Source organism: Rhodnius prolixus, unplaced genomic scaffold (genome assembly GCF_049639745.1).
Source record: "Rhodnius prolixus isolate KJV_2025 unplaced genomic scaffold, Rpr scaffold_11, whole genome shotgun sequence".
Lineage (NCBI taxonomy): Eukaryota > Metazoa > Arthropoda > Insecta > Hemiptera > Reduviidae > Rhodnius > Rhodnius prolixus.
The window spans coordinates 2972423-2990620 of NW_027411625.1; the positions used below are offsets into that span (position 1 = coordinate 2972423).

General features: G+C 33.0%; 1 protein-coding gene across 1 annotated transcript; it reads right to left on the reverse strand.

The window, feature by feature from the left end:
• Positions 1-4013: 4013 nt before the first annotated feature.
• On the reverse strand, positions 4014-17593 carry Sec23 (transport protein Sec23). The gene is made up of 14 exons (XM_074138408.1): positions 17196-17593; positions 15379-15509; positions 14334-14420; positions 13494-13649; positions 13184-13347; positions 12933-13077; positions 11821-12095; positions 11430-11572; positions 11076-11334; positions 9257-9562; positions 7902-8073; positions 7672-7827; positions 6520-6585; positions 4014-6121 (listed from the first exon to the last, which is right to left on the reverse strand). Exons 1-14 carry the CDS (start codon positions 17341-17343, stop codon positions 6032-6034), a joined length of 2298 nt encoding a protein of 765 aa, XP_073994509.1. The 5' UTR covers positions 17344-17593; the 3' UTR covers positions 4014-6031.
• Positions 17594-18198: the final 605 nt, after the last annotated feature.

Below are 18198 nucleotides of genomic sequence, written 5' to 3' on the forward strand. Positions count from 1 at the left end.
CTAATAAATTGTGACTTATGTTTATTCAAGTATTATGCTCAATTTAAAGATTTTATACTTGAGTGATTTTTATAACAATGTTTATTTATAGTTAGCCACATATTTTTAGCTATGTTAAATGTAACATACAGGCATGCAAAAATTACAGAGGGGCCTCCCAAAATAATAACGCCCACTGACGTTTGATGTTAACACATGAATCATGAAAACAAAAGTTGGCAAAAGTACATAACACAAAATATAAATAACTTGGAATAACTGAATAAAATAATTATATATTTATCTTTCAATAAATATTTTAAATGGAAATGAGCATTATATCTTCTTAAATCAATTAGAAATTCGGGTATAGGCATTTCACACGTGATTTCACTTTAAACTGTAGAAGACATTTATGGTTGAATTCATTAAAAGTTCTTAACAAAAGTGTTTTTTGACCATCCTTAATTTTTCATTTCATTTTTCAGTGTTCTCTTCGAAATATGTCGGGAGGTCTTTGGAGGAGAGTTGTATTGACATTAGTAGTTACTCCTGACAGCGTAACTTCAGGTTCTTCCCCAGAGGCTGGTTCCCAAATTCGAGAGGAGCAGTTCTCAGACAGCGCAAATGGAGCGTTGGGGGGGATGAGAGGTTACCCATATTTACCGGTGTTCCGCTCTTCCTTGGACAATCTGGGTATTAACATGTGTTGGAGGGGAATATAACTTTATAGTTATTTTAATTAAGGGATATTCTTCAAAATATCTTGGGGAAGCATTGCACAAAGAGCGTTTTTTTTTTAATTTTCTTGTCAACAATAACAATAATCTTAAAATTGAAGGATGAGCTTGGTCTTAACATAAACATAAAACGAGTGCAACCCAAATTCAGAGTGAATAATGTGTGTGATTAATTCAGTCGTTTAATTTCAAAAATTATTTGTTAATCATTTCTCAATCAATCATTCTAATTTATCAACCATTTCTAATTAGCCGGTCTTCACTAAGACGGGCACCTACGCCACTCTAGCGTCAGATTTTCTGTTTCGAGCTTAATAAATAGCTGGTGTAAGCTCTCTCCTACATACTCGTTACAAAATATTTTAGTCTTCGGTTCCTCGATTAGGTGCTTAAGTTTTTCTTCACCCAACTCCGCTCTTAAGGAGTACAATGAGAATGCCTAAACCTGTTCGGCACGTATATATCAGTATTGATTAGTATTACTAAACATATTCAACCTAGTACTTTCTCTTTTTCCTCAGAGTGCTTAGACTCCCGTCGTTGTTTTTTTTAATGACTTCATGTCTTCCTTCTGTATTTGTTAAAAGCTTCTACTGAACTGTTTTCTTGGTTGAAATCAAAGCAGTAGCAAATCCAATTGCGCTTGTATCAGTAGGCGTCAGTAGGTGCAATATCTAACGCAATAATAAACGTAAGAAATGAATGAGGTTGAGGATGAGATTTAATAGAGTAAAGAGAATTTATAATATAGAGGGCACATTTGAATAATTCCGTTTGTACGACTAAAGATAAACTGAAGTAAACGAGTGAAACACTAATTAATTTATAACAAACTATATTTACACTAATCACACCAACCGAGCTTCTTACCATTAATTACTATGATTCATTATGAAAAAGTAGGGATATGTATTATGAAGAAGTGGTTTGTTATAGATTTTAGATCAAAGTTGATGGTTGATGAAGTTTTTTACGTGCTTCTGCTTTTATATCAATGGGCATAAAAAAGCTTAACGAAAGGTGGGTTTCTAATTCTCAACTATTTCTTGTTTTACCCTTTACTTAGCGCCGTAATTAAGAGATAAGGTTCTAATTAACCAAGTCATCGAGTAGTACAGATATTCTAGCCTAACAACTGTAACAAGATTTCCTATCAGCACAAGATTTAAGGAAATAAATAAAATGAGTAAGATTTTTTTTCTGTATCAACTTCAATACAAATTCATAATAAACAAAAATCCACGCTACAAAAACAGTTTTAAAGCAGGATACTATTCCCTAATGCACACAAAATATAGACATTCTTTGGTATCCTTATAGTGTAAATTGTAACGAACATAAACTTTCAGAAATAATATTTCTCGTCAATCACTTTTTTTTCTATTACGGAATTGTAGCAACACATTTAATAGTGTTAGTTACGACAATAAAATATATGAAAAGTAATAATGATAATGAAATATGAGTGCCTTAGATAAATTACCGCTAGAATGCTTCTGAAATCCGTTCCTTCAGAAAAATATTTAAAGTACAAGTATCATTCTTACGTAACTATTCGGTTCCAAGAGGGCACTTCTGCGCCCTCTTACTGCCGAAGCCTAGACAACGAATAACAATATTTTTTTTTTTTTTTTATGATTTAAGGCGCGTCAACATCTAAGGTTATTGGCGCCCGGAGCTTTTTTTAGTCCACTGCCGGCCTCCGGACAGTGTTCTCTCGTTACAGACAACACTGTCCATCACCGGACAGTGAGCTGTAAGAAGCTCCTAGGAAGAGAAAATCTAAGGGTCAGCAGCTGGACTGGAACCCGGGACCTCCGCGAGGGAGTCCAGTATGCTAACCTCATAGCTAATCCCTTCCCTGAATAACTATAATTTAAAAAATTAATAACTAGTCAGCTTATGAAACATCTTTGCTATTATCGGCAGAGTACGATGAGGCTATTATTTTCAGAGATAGTAGTTTAGTTGCAAAAAAAAAACTAAGCATTAATTCATTAAAGTCCATTTTCGGTTGATCAATGTTCAACGTAACTTCTTGACAGATACACCAGAGGACAGGTAGTTAGTTACCTCCTAAAGCAATATTGAATTTGAACTCAACGATTTTCCATTACTGAGTTATGTTGACCATACACTGATAAATTTTGTAAAACATATTTTTTCCGGGCTCAGATGATCCCAAAAAAACATGTCGGTGAAAACTGAAAATAAAAATAATCAAGAAAAAATAAGAAGTAAAAAGGTTATAATAAAAATTATTATTATTTTGTTTTTTATTTTAAAAGATTTCTTAAAATTTCGAGAAATAAACTTTAAAAAATAGTTACTTATTTTGTTTTTCTTATTTCAAGTAGAAGCTTTCCAAAGTAATACATATGTAGATTCAATTAAACAAAAAATAATCAATTAAATTAGACAATTGCACACAAAAGAATATATATATAAACTAATTCATCCTTCGATAAAAGAAGTTTTTTGTTTACAATTTCAAAAGAATAACATTCCTTACAAACGAAAAAAAAATTACTCCTTATTTCCTTCATATCAAGATATCACATTTACAAGGCATATCTCTAAAATAGGAATGTAAACTCTCGAAAATAAACTTTATTACATCATAATTCTTTAATCAGATTTCAAATTTATTGTATTTAAATATTTATTGCAATTCTCATTGAAAATTTGTAAATATTGTCAAAAGAAAAAAGTTTAACGCCAATTAAAAAATGATCCAGAAAAGATAATTTAATCAAAAAGAAATATAATTTTTATTGAACTAATGCGTATAAGTTCTGCATATTTACATGTTTTAAAATTTAAAATAAAACAATTTTTTTTACATTTTTACTTACTATCACTGAAAACTTCTTTTATTAACGAAATATGGGAGGAGTTACTCTTGTTAAAGATCTAAAGATCTGTTTTGATAAAGCATATAGTTTATAATACGGAAGCTAGGAAATAAGGAAAATAAGGGAATTGGAGTTTTAGTCTTTTTCCATGTAACAGTAAAAATTATACATGTTTGAAAGTAACCACTTCTACGCGAACTTGACGGCCCTCCAGGAAACAAGGCAAAAGTATGGGACAGTGGGTTCTGGAGAAGAAATGTGGAAAAGTAGGTTGTACATGCGTAAAGAAGTGTGGAAATTAAAGAGAACAGTTTAACAATAAAGAAGTAGCAGATAGTACACTAGAAGACCAAGATGGTGTTGACATTTTTGCTTTTTTAGAAGCAGGAAAAAAAAGAAAAGAGTGAGGGGCAGCAGAGTAAGGATGTAGGGAAGATCATGAGGAAAAGTAGGTTGTACATGTGTAACGAAGTGTGGAAATTAAAGACAAAGAGTTCAACAATAAAGAAGTAGCAGATAGTACACTAGAAGACCAAGATGGTGTTGACATGCTTTTTTAGAAGCAGGAAAAAAGGATAAGAGTGAGGGGCAGCAGAGTAAGGATGGTTAGAGAAGGAAATGGATGGTCGAGGTCTGAGGTCAGCCATTGGCAGCACACAAGGTGATAGAATGGAGGCTTTTTGAGCAATAACTTGAGTAAAGTAGGTTTTCATGAATATTAATGCAGGGAAAAAATAATCCGTATTTCCCAAATCAAGGTTCAGAGCTGATTTAAAAGTTGTTGAAAAAAAACAACAGTGATTAAGGGCTAAATGATCGCATTAAACAAAATTTTATATGGATATCGATAAATTAATGGGATAACTTTCTTTTTTTTAACCACTTTATCTTCTAATAACGGGCATTTTAAAGGGAGCAATTTTCTCCCTTAAGAGAAAAGAAGATTAATAAGGTTTCCAATGTATCCTTATCGACGAGGGCGAAAAGCCGACCATTACCCTTATTTCCTTAGTGAAAGACAACCACCATTGAAAAAAAATTTTTTTTTTTTAGGGTCAATTCTCGACATTCACCGTTATTTTCGAGTCTTAAGATCTCAGCAGCAAATAAAAACCACAATTAATCATTATAATCATCTATTATCCTTTAATAAACCTCATTTAAAAGAGAACATATACTATTCTATTTATTTTCACATTTATTCATTACCAAAAATTAGTTTTTTAAAGTTTTACAGGGATTTGAAAAATAAAAATTGTGGACGTAATTAATGTATATAGAATTTCATACCTTTTTTCACAGGTTTTTACTTAAAAAGACAGTTTGTTTTTACTTAAAGATTGTTAAAAACAAAAACAAAAATGATTCAGGACCTTCAGTCCAGAACATATCAATTTTTTTGAGCAAGAAGGTCTTTTCTAGAAAAAAAAGCTTTCTTTGGGGGTCAATAAATTTTATTACCAAAAACCGTTTGTATCAAATTAAATTTGATTAACAATAAAAAATAATAAAGTAGTGAACAAAATGCGTACAGACAAAATGGTTAAATATTTATAGATGCAATAACAACAGCTTTTATTTAAACTTTTTTTAGACATTAAGAATGAGATTGTGTTTTAAAGATATAAAAGTAAATGATAAGAACTAGGCAACATATTATTTACAAGCATTTATTACTCATTTAAATATCTTGAGTTTGTAGATTATAACGGTAAAATTATAAGTACTGTAAGAAGTAAAATAATGTTTCTAAATCATTGTGCGAAAAAAAATAAAGTGACTAATTGATTCATCTAAAAAGCTACCTTTTAGTGGCACCTCTCCTTTGTAATTCTAATTGATTAAAAAACTTTAGAATGGAGATGGATGGTCCAAAATGTCTAGGCAAAAAAGTTATGATAAAAAAAGTAAATACAAACTGTTCTTGCAAACTAGAAGAGGTTTTTTTTTTTCTTTTTTTTTGTTACCAAAAGAAAGTGTGGTTAGGTCTGCAATGCTGGATATTATCGCTGACTTTATCTGTCTTAACACAAATGTTTTTGAATCCTCCTTTGTAAGTAATTGTTGTAAACTTAAACTTAGAAGTGGGGGAGTATAAAGAAGGCTTTTACGGGTAGGAAAACAATTCAACATATTTATGCCAACCTTATTTTCAAATGAATGATGCGCAACTTATTTTGTTGCAGGTTAAAATTTAAACATAAGTTAAATTAGCTTTATACACAGGGATTTTGGCATTTGGAATAAACCCAATGATTGGAGAATGTACTACAAAATATAATCTATTGCCACAGAAGAACTTATAAAGAAGAACAGTATCTAATAAAGATGTATTATTATATGTATCGTCTTTTAAGCCACATCTTTCACTTTCAGAGCAGAATTTTGATGGATATTTATTAAAATACCCATATTTATAACTGCTTCGATAATGTAAGAGATGGTTATTTAGAACCTTCAAGCGGTCGAAGATACGGCTAATTTCTTAAGATGATCCATAAATACTTGTAAAGATACGTCATCAGTAAGCACAGGGGCTCCAGATTCCTGTATAAAAAAAGAAATGTCGATTATATAATATATTTAATGTAAAATGTAAAATCTAGGACAATACACACAACCGACTTCTTTAATCCACCAACAAGTTCCAACATGCATATTTTCTCTCAAACGTTAAATTTGTGTACTAAATGGTAGTTGGCTTCAATACAATACGTTCATTACGTCAATTCACTACTTGAAGGCAAGACATTCTGAAAACTTTCCTTAGAACTCCGAGAAACGAATGACGTTAATGTGTACATAGTTCGTATACTAAGTAATAAGTGTGGCGAATTGTATAACAAGAATTTCACCAAGGTAGGCGTTTCTTGATCCTTTTGGTTTCAGGGATTTTCAAAATAAATTTATTATGAAATTAAAAATTAAACTGATACTGCACTTACCCCACCATATGCGTACATGTTGTTGTGGGTTTGTGAAGGATTTACTTTTGACAGTAGAAATCTTGCCTGAAAGACAACATTAATTATAAATACACTTAGTTCATACATTCATATACATTTAAAATCAGATCAAAAATATGAACATAACTTTAATATATACATTCATATACATTTAAAATCAGATCAAAAATATGAACATAACTTTAATATACAGTAAAGTAATCTCCTATTTTTTTTTTTAGGCGGGGCTTAACGTCTAACTACCAATTTAGTGTCGTGGACGGGGACGGAAGCTCATACTACACTATTAACAATTTTTTCTAACACATAAAATACGCGGGATTCGAACTGGGGATCTCCCACCCACAAAGCCACGCTCTTGAATGCTAGACTAACTTTAATGGCCCCTTAACTTTAATGTATTCATACATATTAATAAAAAATCTAGTGTGAAAGCATTGTCATTTACAAATAATGTACTTAAAACTAAATATTTAAAGGGTATACTGCATACAAGTAGGAGGTGGTGGGTTAAAATTTACAAGTTTAACTACAGTGCCACACCTTCTGTCAATGAAGTTAATCTTTCCCGCTTTGAACTTTGCGTTTATCAAACAAACCGAACTCTCAGATCTTCCACAACTCCCCCAAACAAATTTTTCAATAATATAATAAGAAATGATTAGTCTATATAAGTCTTGCTAGAACCTCAAGTTAAAGAAAAGCTGGTGAAGATTTATTTTGCTTTTCATTAAAGTCCAAGACATTCAGAAGTTTATTCTGAATTAGTTTTTTTTTTGTTATTATTTCTTAATCGTGTATTAATTATTATACAACTAAGAAATGTACATTGTTCTGAAAAGGTACTTTAAAAAATGCTTTATGTTCGTACTTCCTTGAAAATCCTCATTAAGTAATGGGATTTGGACAATCCTCAGGCAAGCAAGTCTCGCCTAACATGGCTTAAACTTATTTACATTTACGAGCTATGTATTTTACTATAACATTCTGTATATATATATATATATATAAACTTGATATCGAAGGAAGATTGATTTAAATTCAAGCCTCGTTAAAAATAAAATTCCTAAAGTTTCAAGTATTTAAATTAGTTTGTAATTCTACATCAAAAATTCTAGTAAATTCTTTTACCTGAGAACCTCCTTGCTCTGTGTCTATGTAACGAGGCATTGGAAATCTAGCGTGTAGAATTTCTTTGGCGTCATCTACGGGTGCTTGTAATAATTGTTTAAAATTTTCATATTCTGGCATATCTTGATAACCTTGAGAACGCCACTGCGCAATCGTCTTCGCAACAATAATAACAATAATACATTAATTTATATATTTAACAACAAAATAATAAAAAGAGAAGTACGTACCTCCCCATGGAATATTAAAATTTGGAAAAATGTGTCCATTAAAAGAATACGATCTGGTTGTATACTTGAGGTATCTAGTAATACTGGCTCTGGGCCATTAAAGCTATAGCTGTACAGAATTGGCTGGATCATGATCAAGCTCTGTGAGAGATCTTCACGCATAAGAATGTGCCTGAAAATAAAACATAATCACTAGATTCTCACGCGTCTTAAATACTCACATGACTTCCTGAAGAGGTTTAGTTGGTGTTAGCAACAACAAAATTAAGGAAGGGAACTGTAATTGAACTTAGTAAAGGCCTGAGCATAATGCCTGGCACAGCGCAGCTGAAAACTGTAAGGAAATTCGAAACCTAAACCTCATTCATTATTGTCCCCTCTAATATCTATTTATCAGGAAAAATTAACACATAGAAATGGTTCTTTAATATGTAAAATAAATAACAAAAACAAAAATTACAAATAAAATTAACAAAAATTACACACAAATTGATGAAGTCATTTTCAAAAAAATTAATAAAAAATCAGAAGATGAATCCGTAATCACACTTCTGGGTAAGCAATTTCTTCAAAATTGGAATTAAAAATATACTTTTAAGGCCTTTTAATATTACACTAAGTGATCGATTTGAACTGATGTAGCACTTTTTCTGCAGATTGCAATTTCCCGATCAACGTTCCCCCGAAGTAAATTTTCTTTGGGAAATGTTTCCAATAAAAGTGCTACTACTTTCAGTGCGCTTAAAATATAATTTATGATTTGACAACTGACAACATTGACCTCTCTCATACAAGAACATCTTAAAACTGATCACACTCAGTATCTAACAGTGAGGGCAGAAGACACACCAACCTTTGATTTTAACAATGTAAAACAAATTATAATTGTTAATAAGTATAAGATAAATAATTTATGTAAACGACTTTTTATATCTATGTATACTGTTATCTGTTCAATGTATAAAATATGTTGCAACAGCCCTGGAGATGACCAAGTCCCTAGGTCGAAAGCTCGGCAAAAAGAAATAAATAAATAAATAAAAACAATTATGACCGAAACTGGCAACTCTAGAGTGAATAAAAATATCCTGAACCTTAGCATTCATTGGAAGTATCAATAAAATCAAAATTAGTTAGTTTTGAACTTAAGTTATCTGCCATTAGACATATAATCAAGGAACTCAAAATATTTTCGGTGAAACAGTAACCAAATATAATTAGATTCTCTCAGAGAATGATGTGTTTATTAAAACGTGGTTGAGGTCTGAAGATAATCTCCATCTTTTTTCTGACCAAGACTAATTAGGGAAGTTAAATAAAATGTTAGCTAAACTTTATTGAATATGTCAACATACCTATAGTATGAAGTTTCATCAGGACTATTGTTGAAAACTTGTAAAAACTGCGATCTTCTTAGATGATACATAAATTGCGGATATAATGAAAAATTTTCTGGCAGTCTGAAACTATTTGGATCATCTTTAGAGTATTCACCAAATTTCTGACATAATCTAATTAACATTCGATCAGCCCAACGCATCACATCTGGGCCGTCGTCGGATTCAGCACGATATACTACCATACGGGCCATCAATACAGCACCAGCTTCTTGATCGAACCCAGCACTTACATGATGAAGGTTAGTTGTTGCATCGGCCCAACTGGAAAATAGTTTATTTACAGATATATTACAACAATATCATTTTGTTTAAAGGCACTGAAGTGCAGATAAATAAAACGGAACACCTTATTTACGGGAGGTATTGATATTACCCAAACGCCTTAGCACCGATAATCTTTGCATGGACAAAGACTGGCCTCCTCCAAAGTCATTCTCTAATCTTACACAGTCAATATAAAAAAAAAACTCAAGTCCTATGTTCGAGGCTGAATGAGAGCTTACACTACTGTTTTAAGACCCGTTCCTTTCAGAAGAGCAAGCACTTTCCAAAGGATTTTACAGCTACTTTAAAGTGGTATTGAAGCTTACCCAACACGATGAAACGATCGCCTATAATCTCCTGAATCTGATCCGAGTCACCTGCTGTTTTTAACACTGAATAGGTGTCCATATCATGCGGAACGGCCTATCATGTACTTAGACTTTAATGTAATTTTTTTAATGCAGAATCCATAACTTTCAAAAAGATTTAAAAAAGAGTTCTTCTTGAAGATTCAGATTTTATATAATTCCACGATAAACACGCATACATCAACGCTACCAATGATTACAATAAACAGCAATACATCAAGTTGATTATTAGTTTTGGTAGAAATTATTTAATTTTCAAGAGAGAGGTCCACCATCTGATAATTAAAGAATTTCGGCCCTTACATTCAGGCACTTGACTTTTTTCCAGTTATTGGACACCTCTGCTCTATATGTACTGCAACCTTAGTACAGCTATAACGTGACAAACGCGTAACTTATAATTAATAAATGTCTTCTTTCAAGAAAATCAATATTTAAGCACCTATTTGAAATTTAAACTCAACGAAAAAGTTAAGAAAAATGTGCCTAAGTCGTTCATCTAATTTCCTTGTCGAACGTTTACCCGTTGAATGAATAAATAAATAACACATTGTGAAGGACTTTCTTTGTGAGCTTCAGCAAATGATCATGTTTGCTATTTATTCGTAAGCATCAGTCTGACTGCATAAGTAAAAGCAGTGTTGCAATTCAACTGGGTTACTTTTTATTCTTTCTTTTCTTCAAAATTTCAAGCTACATTATTTATTTTTCTCCTCCCTTTATCAATTACTTCACAAACTCAAATGGTACCTGCACGTCCCTCACTTTCATTTGGTTCCTACCTTTCTCCTTGCCAAAGTAAAAATTTATTTTAGCAGGTCTCAGGGGAATTAAATCAAGGATTACAAAAAGAGAAAGTTGTGCAAGTTTTTACTCTAGAATGTTTTATTAAGTGATCGTTTTCTTTTCTAGGAGCCAGTTGGTGACGGACCGAGTAATAATAATTACTGCTCCTCGCGTACCACACCCCATATTTCATCAGAGTCACTAGTCAAAATTGAAGACAAGATAAAGTTTTTAAAGACCAAAAGCCAGCAGGATGGGGGAAATTCAACCAACGTATCCTGCTTTACTTTCGTCAGAGTACTAAGTAGATGCCAAAAAATAAGAAAGATGTATTTTAAATGAGCAAAAATATTTACTTGCGAGCAACAGTTGTTACTCTAATCCTACGATGACCACTCGCATGTTGATACTGTGTTATGAATTGTACACATCCTCGACCTCCTTGAGGTATTGGCGCTGTATGTTGGTTAACTACTTCAAAGAAGAAAGCACACGTTGTACTAGGGCTTAGTGCGCAGAATTTCCATTGTGAGGTTCCACCAAGGCCAATATCTGTGTCACTTACACACGGACTCTTTGCATTCAGTGATATACATGGGCCAATTGCTCCCATTACTGTAAAAATAAGAAATGAGAATAAAATTGTTTAAAGTTTAATAAAAAATAAATCACACAACCTGTCAAACACGTTACCCACAGCCCAACTTTACCTTTTAGTTCCCGTGAAGTTTTTACTTCTAGTACACCGTTGAAAGCCATTTTAAATTCATTTTTCTGATCTCTACACATAACCCGCTGAAAGGTTTGCTTAAACAATGAGGAACTAAATGAATCACCCATCACCATGTGACCCCTAGAAAAAAAAATCATTTAATAAAATATTTTTGCGTAAACACGACTTTCGTTCAAGGCAATCCTCTAGTTAATAACAATCTCTGCTCGTTCTAATTGAAGAAAGGGCGAGAGATAGGAGGAACCTACCGACACAAAAAAGTGATAGTCGTACATGTACAGTTTGAGAAAGAGAGTTAATTAATAAAGAGGAACAGACAATTGAAAAATATAGCTTAAAATAATTAATGAAAAGGTGACCCAACTAACCCAGTTGAATTACAACACTGCTTCATCTCGTGCAATCCAGTCTGATCCAGTGCACACGAATAAATATCAATCGCATGGCCATTTGCTGCAGCACGCAAAGCCAGTCCTTCATAATGTTTGATAGCTTTTTTCATATAACGTGCATTATCTTTCTGTATGTCATGATGTGATCTGATGGGCTCTCTCAGGTCGTCATTGACAACTAATCCGGGTCCTTGGGAGCAAGGTCCGCCAACAAACAACATGATACGGGCACCAGTATTTGGATATGAACACTAGAAAATGAACACCAAGATTCTATGAAATTAATTACCTTCAGATAGTATCAAATAATTATGCACCTAGGTACGACACACAAAATATTTGGTGTGAGACACTCAACCACTTTCAATTACCGACAATATCACAATTCTAATTTACACATTTTCATAACCTAAACAAATTATACAAACGCTCTAAAAGAGGAACATTTACATTTCCAGGAAAATATTTCAAATTAAAATAGTGTTAGATCTGTATTTCAAGTTTAGAGAAGAGCTGTTTTCCAAAAAAAAAAAAAAGAAAATACAAAAACTCAGTAGTTTATTCTGTAAATCGCTTTACGATCAACTATTTCCTTTAAACTTAATAATGAATTAATTCTTTATAGTAACTTCGACATTATACAGCCTGATATTTTACATAAAAAAGATAACCTCTAAAATCCATTCCATACATTCTTCCAGATGACAGATCTCACTATTCGAGATGACATTAGGGGTCCACAACGAACACTAAGTTCGAGCTTCGAAAAATGTCATGTTCGCAATATTTTTCTTCAATGAGCAAAATGGTAGAAATTACTACTCTTATTCAATCCAATGACGTCGCCAGATGTCTCGGAAAATAAAGTTTTAACGCCCTCCTGAGAAGCTTGATACCCAACAATCTGACTTTAAAGAATTCAAAACTCACTGGAGAGTCTAAATAATTTTTATAATTAGAGAGTGACTGACATTATCGCAAGAGTCCGTTCACAGATCACGAAGTGCAAGAAAGAGTTGCCTCTGATGAGTCTGGTTTTGTTTATGGACTGGGACTACCATTTTACCTAAACTTGAACTATATCTTACCTCCAATAATCCTACTGCAATCGCTAAAGCTGCCCCAGTAGACCTGAGCGGTCTCTTCCCTTGACTAACTGGCCATGGATCTCGTTGTATTTCTCCTAACAGATCTGTCAGACTCATATCACAACTCTGAATAGGCTGAATAAACCTGTATAAGTAAATTATTTCTTTAAAGACGTTAATTTTAAATCTTGAACGAATCTCTACGAGTCTCCCACTCCATCTTGAATGAATTATCAAATTTTTATAAATACCTATTCGCCGGTAGAGCTTGCTGTAGAGAAGAATTCTTCACATTAGGCTGCTGGGATCCTATTTTTCCAATCCCAAGCATATCCTGCACCTGTTTAGCCGTTAGATCTTTTGTTCCACGGAATACAAATGATCTTGAACAACCATCGCACCCTAATTCATGAACCTGCAAAATTTTTAATGCTATAATAAACAATTAAAATAAAATAAAAATTAATGTTGGAACAAATGGAAGGCACTAATGGCCCAGAAAGAAAATATGGAAAATTTAAAAGCTAAAATCAATTTACACATAATAGCGAAAAAACTTGCCTGAATCATTCTCCCAAAAGTGATGAGTCCAACAAGAGAATTCTGAGGAAGCAATGATAAAGAAGTCTGCAGAGAATCTTTAAGAGCTGCCAGTTCTTCTTCGTCAACACAAATATCAACCACAAAAAGGAACAATGGCGGCAGTAGCTGAGCTCGCTGAAAAATTAAAAAAATAAAGTAAAATAATAAGAGAAATAAAATACACTATTAAAAAAATTACTTGAGGTTTCTTGATGATCTCGTCTTTTTATTTACATTTACTGCTAAGTTATTCTAGTTACTGCATTGCTTTTATTAGGTTACACCAAATTATCACAAATTTTACACTTCTTACTTTATACAAAATTTAAAATAAACACCACATAAAGATCAGTATGTAAAGGATTTCTGTGGCAAAAATCACAATACGAGATTAATAACACACAAGGCTCAAGGATGCTCCCTCTTAAATTTCTATAATGGCTCTATATGTATTTTCTGTTATGTCGTGATGCTAACAAGGACTTCCGTTTTAGAAAAAGTTATACGCAGGCCGACAGAGTTCATACATTTCTCTAGCCAGTCAAAACTTTGTAAAGACCAGGTTACCAATTCTACAAAATCGGTGTAAGCTAAATATTAATTGGAGCGATTGAATACTTTGTACTTGAAGAATGTTGTCCGATAACATTTCGCTTGATTTACTATAAGTATAAGTTTGATTGGGGTTGATAAAAAAAAGCGCTAATAGATAGCAGAAGTTTTTAGAATTTTATCTTTACTTCTCCAAATTGCTTAAGAATGCTAAAGGGATGTAAGTAGAAGTTAAAAATCAATATTTTATGAATGACCTATACTTACTGTAATTATGTATTCTATGGTTGAAAAAGATGGTACCAATTCGGCCGGCTGGTGCTGTTCCGATATTGCAGCATACTGAGGTGGAAACTGCAACAAAGTAATGAGTGATGTGTCATGGCTGACTTTATTATATATAAAGTTGGGCAATTAGAAATGAGAAGTGGACAAACTGACCCGGGTTAGTTCCTTACTTACTTAGTCCGGCCCTCTTCTACCGTTTGGTGTAGAGGTCCGGATTAGTTCCAATGAACTTTTTATAAGCCCTGAACCCTTCTCAGCGCACCTAGTAATGTGACCCAATCTATCTTCAAGTCGTGGGTTCGCAGAGAATTCGTGGCCTGGTAGTAAAAAGACAGACGATGAAGTTCAATGAAAAAGAATTTCTTTGCAAAAAGAAAAACTGGCAGAAAATGAACCAGAGCCCAAACAATATAAATAGTTCTACTGACTGGAGCATTCTCTAAGTCCCCTATTAGGCGTTCTAATCACGCAAGATCTTGGCAACAGAACTAGGCGTTAAACCAACTAAGCGACATTTAGAAACTTTGGAAACTCAGAAGTGAGCTTATTGAGGTGCTATTTGAACTATTAAGACAGATTTAGGATTACTCAAGATAAAAAAGAGATCTACATATTGGGAAAGAAGTATCCTTAAATACAACCTGAACTCTTTTACAGCAATGCTGTAAATGATTGGCCACTAGAGAGCCACACAAGGAAACATACCCTGTTCTAAAGGAATGTTTTAGAACAGAGACACTCCAATATTTTTCTGGAGAACCCGAATATTTCCACACATTATATCTCCTAGGCAGAGAGAAATGTGAAGTATAAAGAATTATTACCACTGCATTCTAAAGAAAATCATCTAACAAAACAAGCATTTTACTTCTAGATAGTTCGTAAAGTTGGGATGTATTCCATGTTCAAAACTATTTCTTTCTAAAGGCTGAAAACTTTTGCAGAAGGTTAAGTTAGAAGTTAGTCCTCTTCCCTAAGCCATAAATAACTTTCACTTCATTTTAACAATTTTTGAATTACTTACAGGATTTCGCTGAAAACAAAAGTTGCAAACCCATAATTTCGCTCTATAATCCACTTGGCACATTGGATTTAATATGGCTCGGCAAGTATTCCTTGTACACTGGACAGGATCATAAAGAATAGGTGGTAAATCTGGGAATAAAAAATAAAATAAATTAACTAGCGGTACGTTAAATACATTCAATCATAATAATTTAATCGCTTTGAACATTTAAGTTTTAGACAGTATCAATTTAACTAACTCCCTGATTCAATAACTACTGCTTTAGTTTGAATAAATTTTCCTAGAAAGGTTTTTCTGGCGCTTTGGAACGCTCTACTCATCCCTCTAAAGTACTATGATAGTACTATGTAAAAGATGCGTACAACTTCTCTGTAATTATTCTGCCGTCGAGTTGTTTTTCGTACGAACGAACCAATTCTGCGTGGTTATGATGTTCGCAAGATGAAGCACATGAAAATAATTGCTTGTGCAAGACATCGCTTTCAGCAAAATAGTTCTCGAAGTGGAAGCTTTGCTGTACCTTCTATTGCGTAAAAAAGTTTACGAAATAGAATTTAGATTCACTCAATTTTTGTTAGAAAACAAAGAGTGAGTCAGCCAGCGTTATAAGCGTTTACAGGTGGCTGTAGAGGTTTTGTCAGGAAGAGGAGGTAAAGCTGTGCTCTTCAACGTGGAAGGGCTTGGGAGAGGGAAACTTATATTACCTCATAAACCTCCCTTCAGACTTTTTTTTAGCCAGAACCGGAGTATCTCCAAAAAAACAACAATTTATAATAAAATTTTGTGGGCCGGCGATCGATACTTCATAAAAAAATACAAAAAAAAGCATGCGAAAATCACGAACTAGAGGTTACGTTATGCATAATATTGTTCAATCTCGAACGAGTTTTTTTTTTCTGGCTTCTTGTACAATGCAAGTAAGCCATTTTATTCATTTGTTTAAATTTAATGTTAGTACTCTTACTATCAACACCTATCTTTAACCTTATTAATTTTAAACAATTTGTACAATGGTTTTTGTTTTATGGTGAGGTTATTGGCGCCTGGAGCCTTTTTCAGTGCACTGCCAGCATCCGGCATGGACAACACTGTCCATCACTTCCCAGGAAGAGAAAATCTAAGGGCCAGCAGCTGGATTCGAACCCAGAACCTTCGCGTGGGAATCCAATACGCTAACCGCATAGCCAATCCCTTCCTTGGAGAATAATCAGATTAAATCAAATTGTACTACATAATTCCCTGCTGATGTACCTACTAAGCCGACAAATAAAATTATCATTCTTAGGAACATGATATTACTGCTTGCATGCATCATACCAGTCCTTATAGCAAACAATCTTGACTTATCATAATGTATATATAGCAATGAATACTCATGAAACTAATTGCGCCTGCCTTGTGATCTGTTCCTTCCTTTCTAAATGTTTTGAGAGTCCCTTTACCCAGATTGAATTAATTATTCTCCCAATCTCCATTAAATGATGTAGTAATTTAACAGATTCCAGTATAAAGAAAGTAATTAACCTATCCCTATTGGACGGATTTAGAGATCATTTGGAAACAAGCTGACGTTTTTACAAACTCATTACTTTTTGTGTTATGTTCAAATAAAGGAAAAAACGCTAATACTTACTGATATAATACATTTGATACCTTATTTATCTGGATTGATTCAAAAAAACTAGACTGAAAAAACTCAACGGTCCAAAGCAAATATGTATGTTTTATGGGCCAAATATACAATTATAACAATGCTATTATAATCAATCAACACAATTTGTACCCTTTGTTTAAAAATAATTGCTTAAACTCACCATAGCGTTCTTTCAGTGGTTGGTACAGACAACCGACTGGCACTACAAGACGTGTAGCTTCCAATCTACTCGATGGCCATACATTCCAAGTAAATCGTATGCCATCTCTCTCTTCACTTTGCTGAATAAATTCTTCGTAAGTAGTCATACTAATAATTCACTTATCGTAAAAACATCAATTTAAAGAAACACTTGTACAAGAAAAAGAAAAATCTACGGCTGTATTAAAACAAGATATCCATTTATGAACAAATTAGAAAAATATAAGTCATTCAAACAAGAATAAATGTTTTTAACACTTAAAAATAAGTGTCACATATACTTATCAAACAAGGATTGATCACGTAAAAACACCCTTCCATTGCCAGGACACGTCAGTATTGCCTTATAACCTTATCATTACCTCCTTAATCATTCACCAAACAGAACTACCAATTACCAAGCCTATAAAAGAAATTTAAGGCTTTTTACTTGTTTTATACAGTATACCACAGATAAATATTTATAATATCTTTAGTGATAATCTTTAGCGTCAACATTTGAGGTCATTGGCGCCCATAGCTTTTTTAAGTGCCCTACCGACCTCCGGACAGTGTTCTTTGTTACTGACAACACTGCCCATCTATGGAAAGGAAGATGTAAGAAGCCACAAGGAAGATAAGGGCTAGCAGCTGAATTCGAACCTAGGATCTCGCAAGTTCAAATCCAGTATACACTGACCACTGAGCTAATCCTTTCCTAAACAGTAATATCGATTGTACTTCTGGTCAACCTATTTTTTTTTTTTTTACATTCAAAATTTGGTTAATTAATTCTCTGTAATCATGGAATTTTATCTGAGTTTTAATCTCATAAAAATAAGTAATTAATAAAACCAAAAATTGTACTGTAATAGCACCTCACTTTTGAAAAAAGCCGAAAATTGTAGCACTTTGAGAACCACTTCAAAAATAATTTTTCATTGGAAACAGTTAAAAATAAAAGTGATACGGTCTATTTAGCC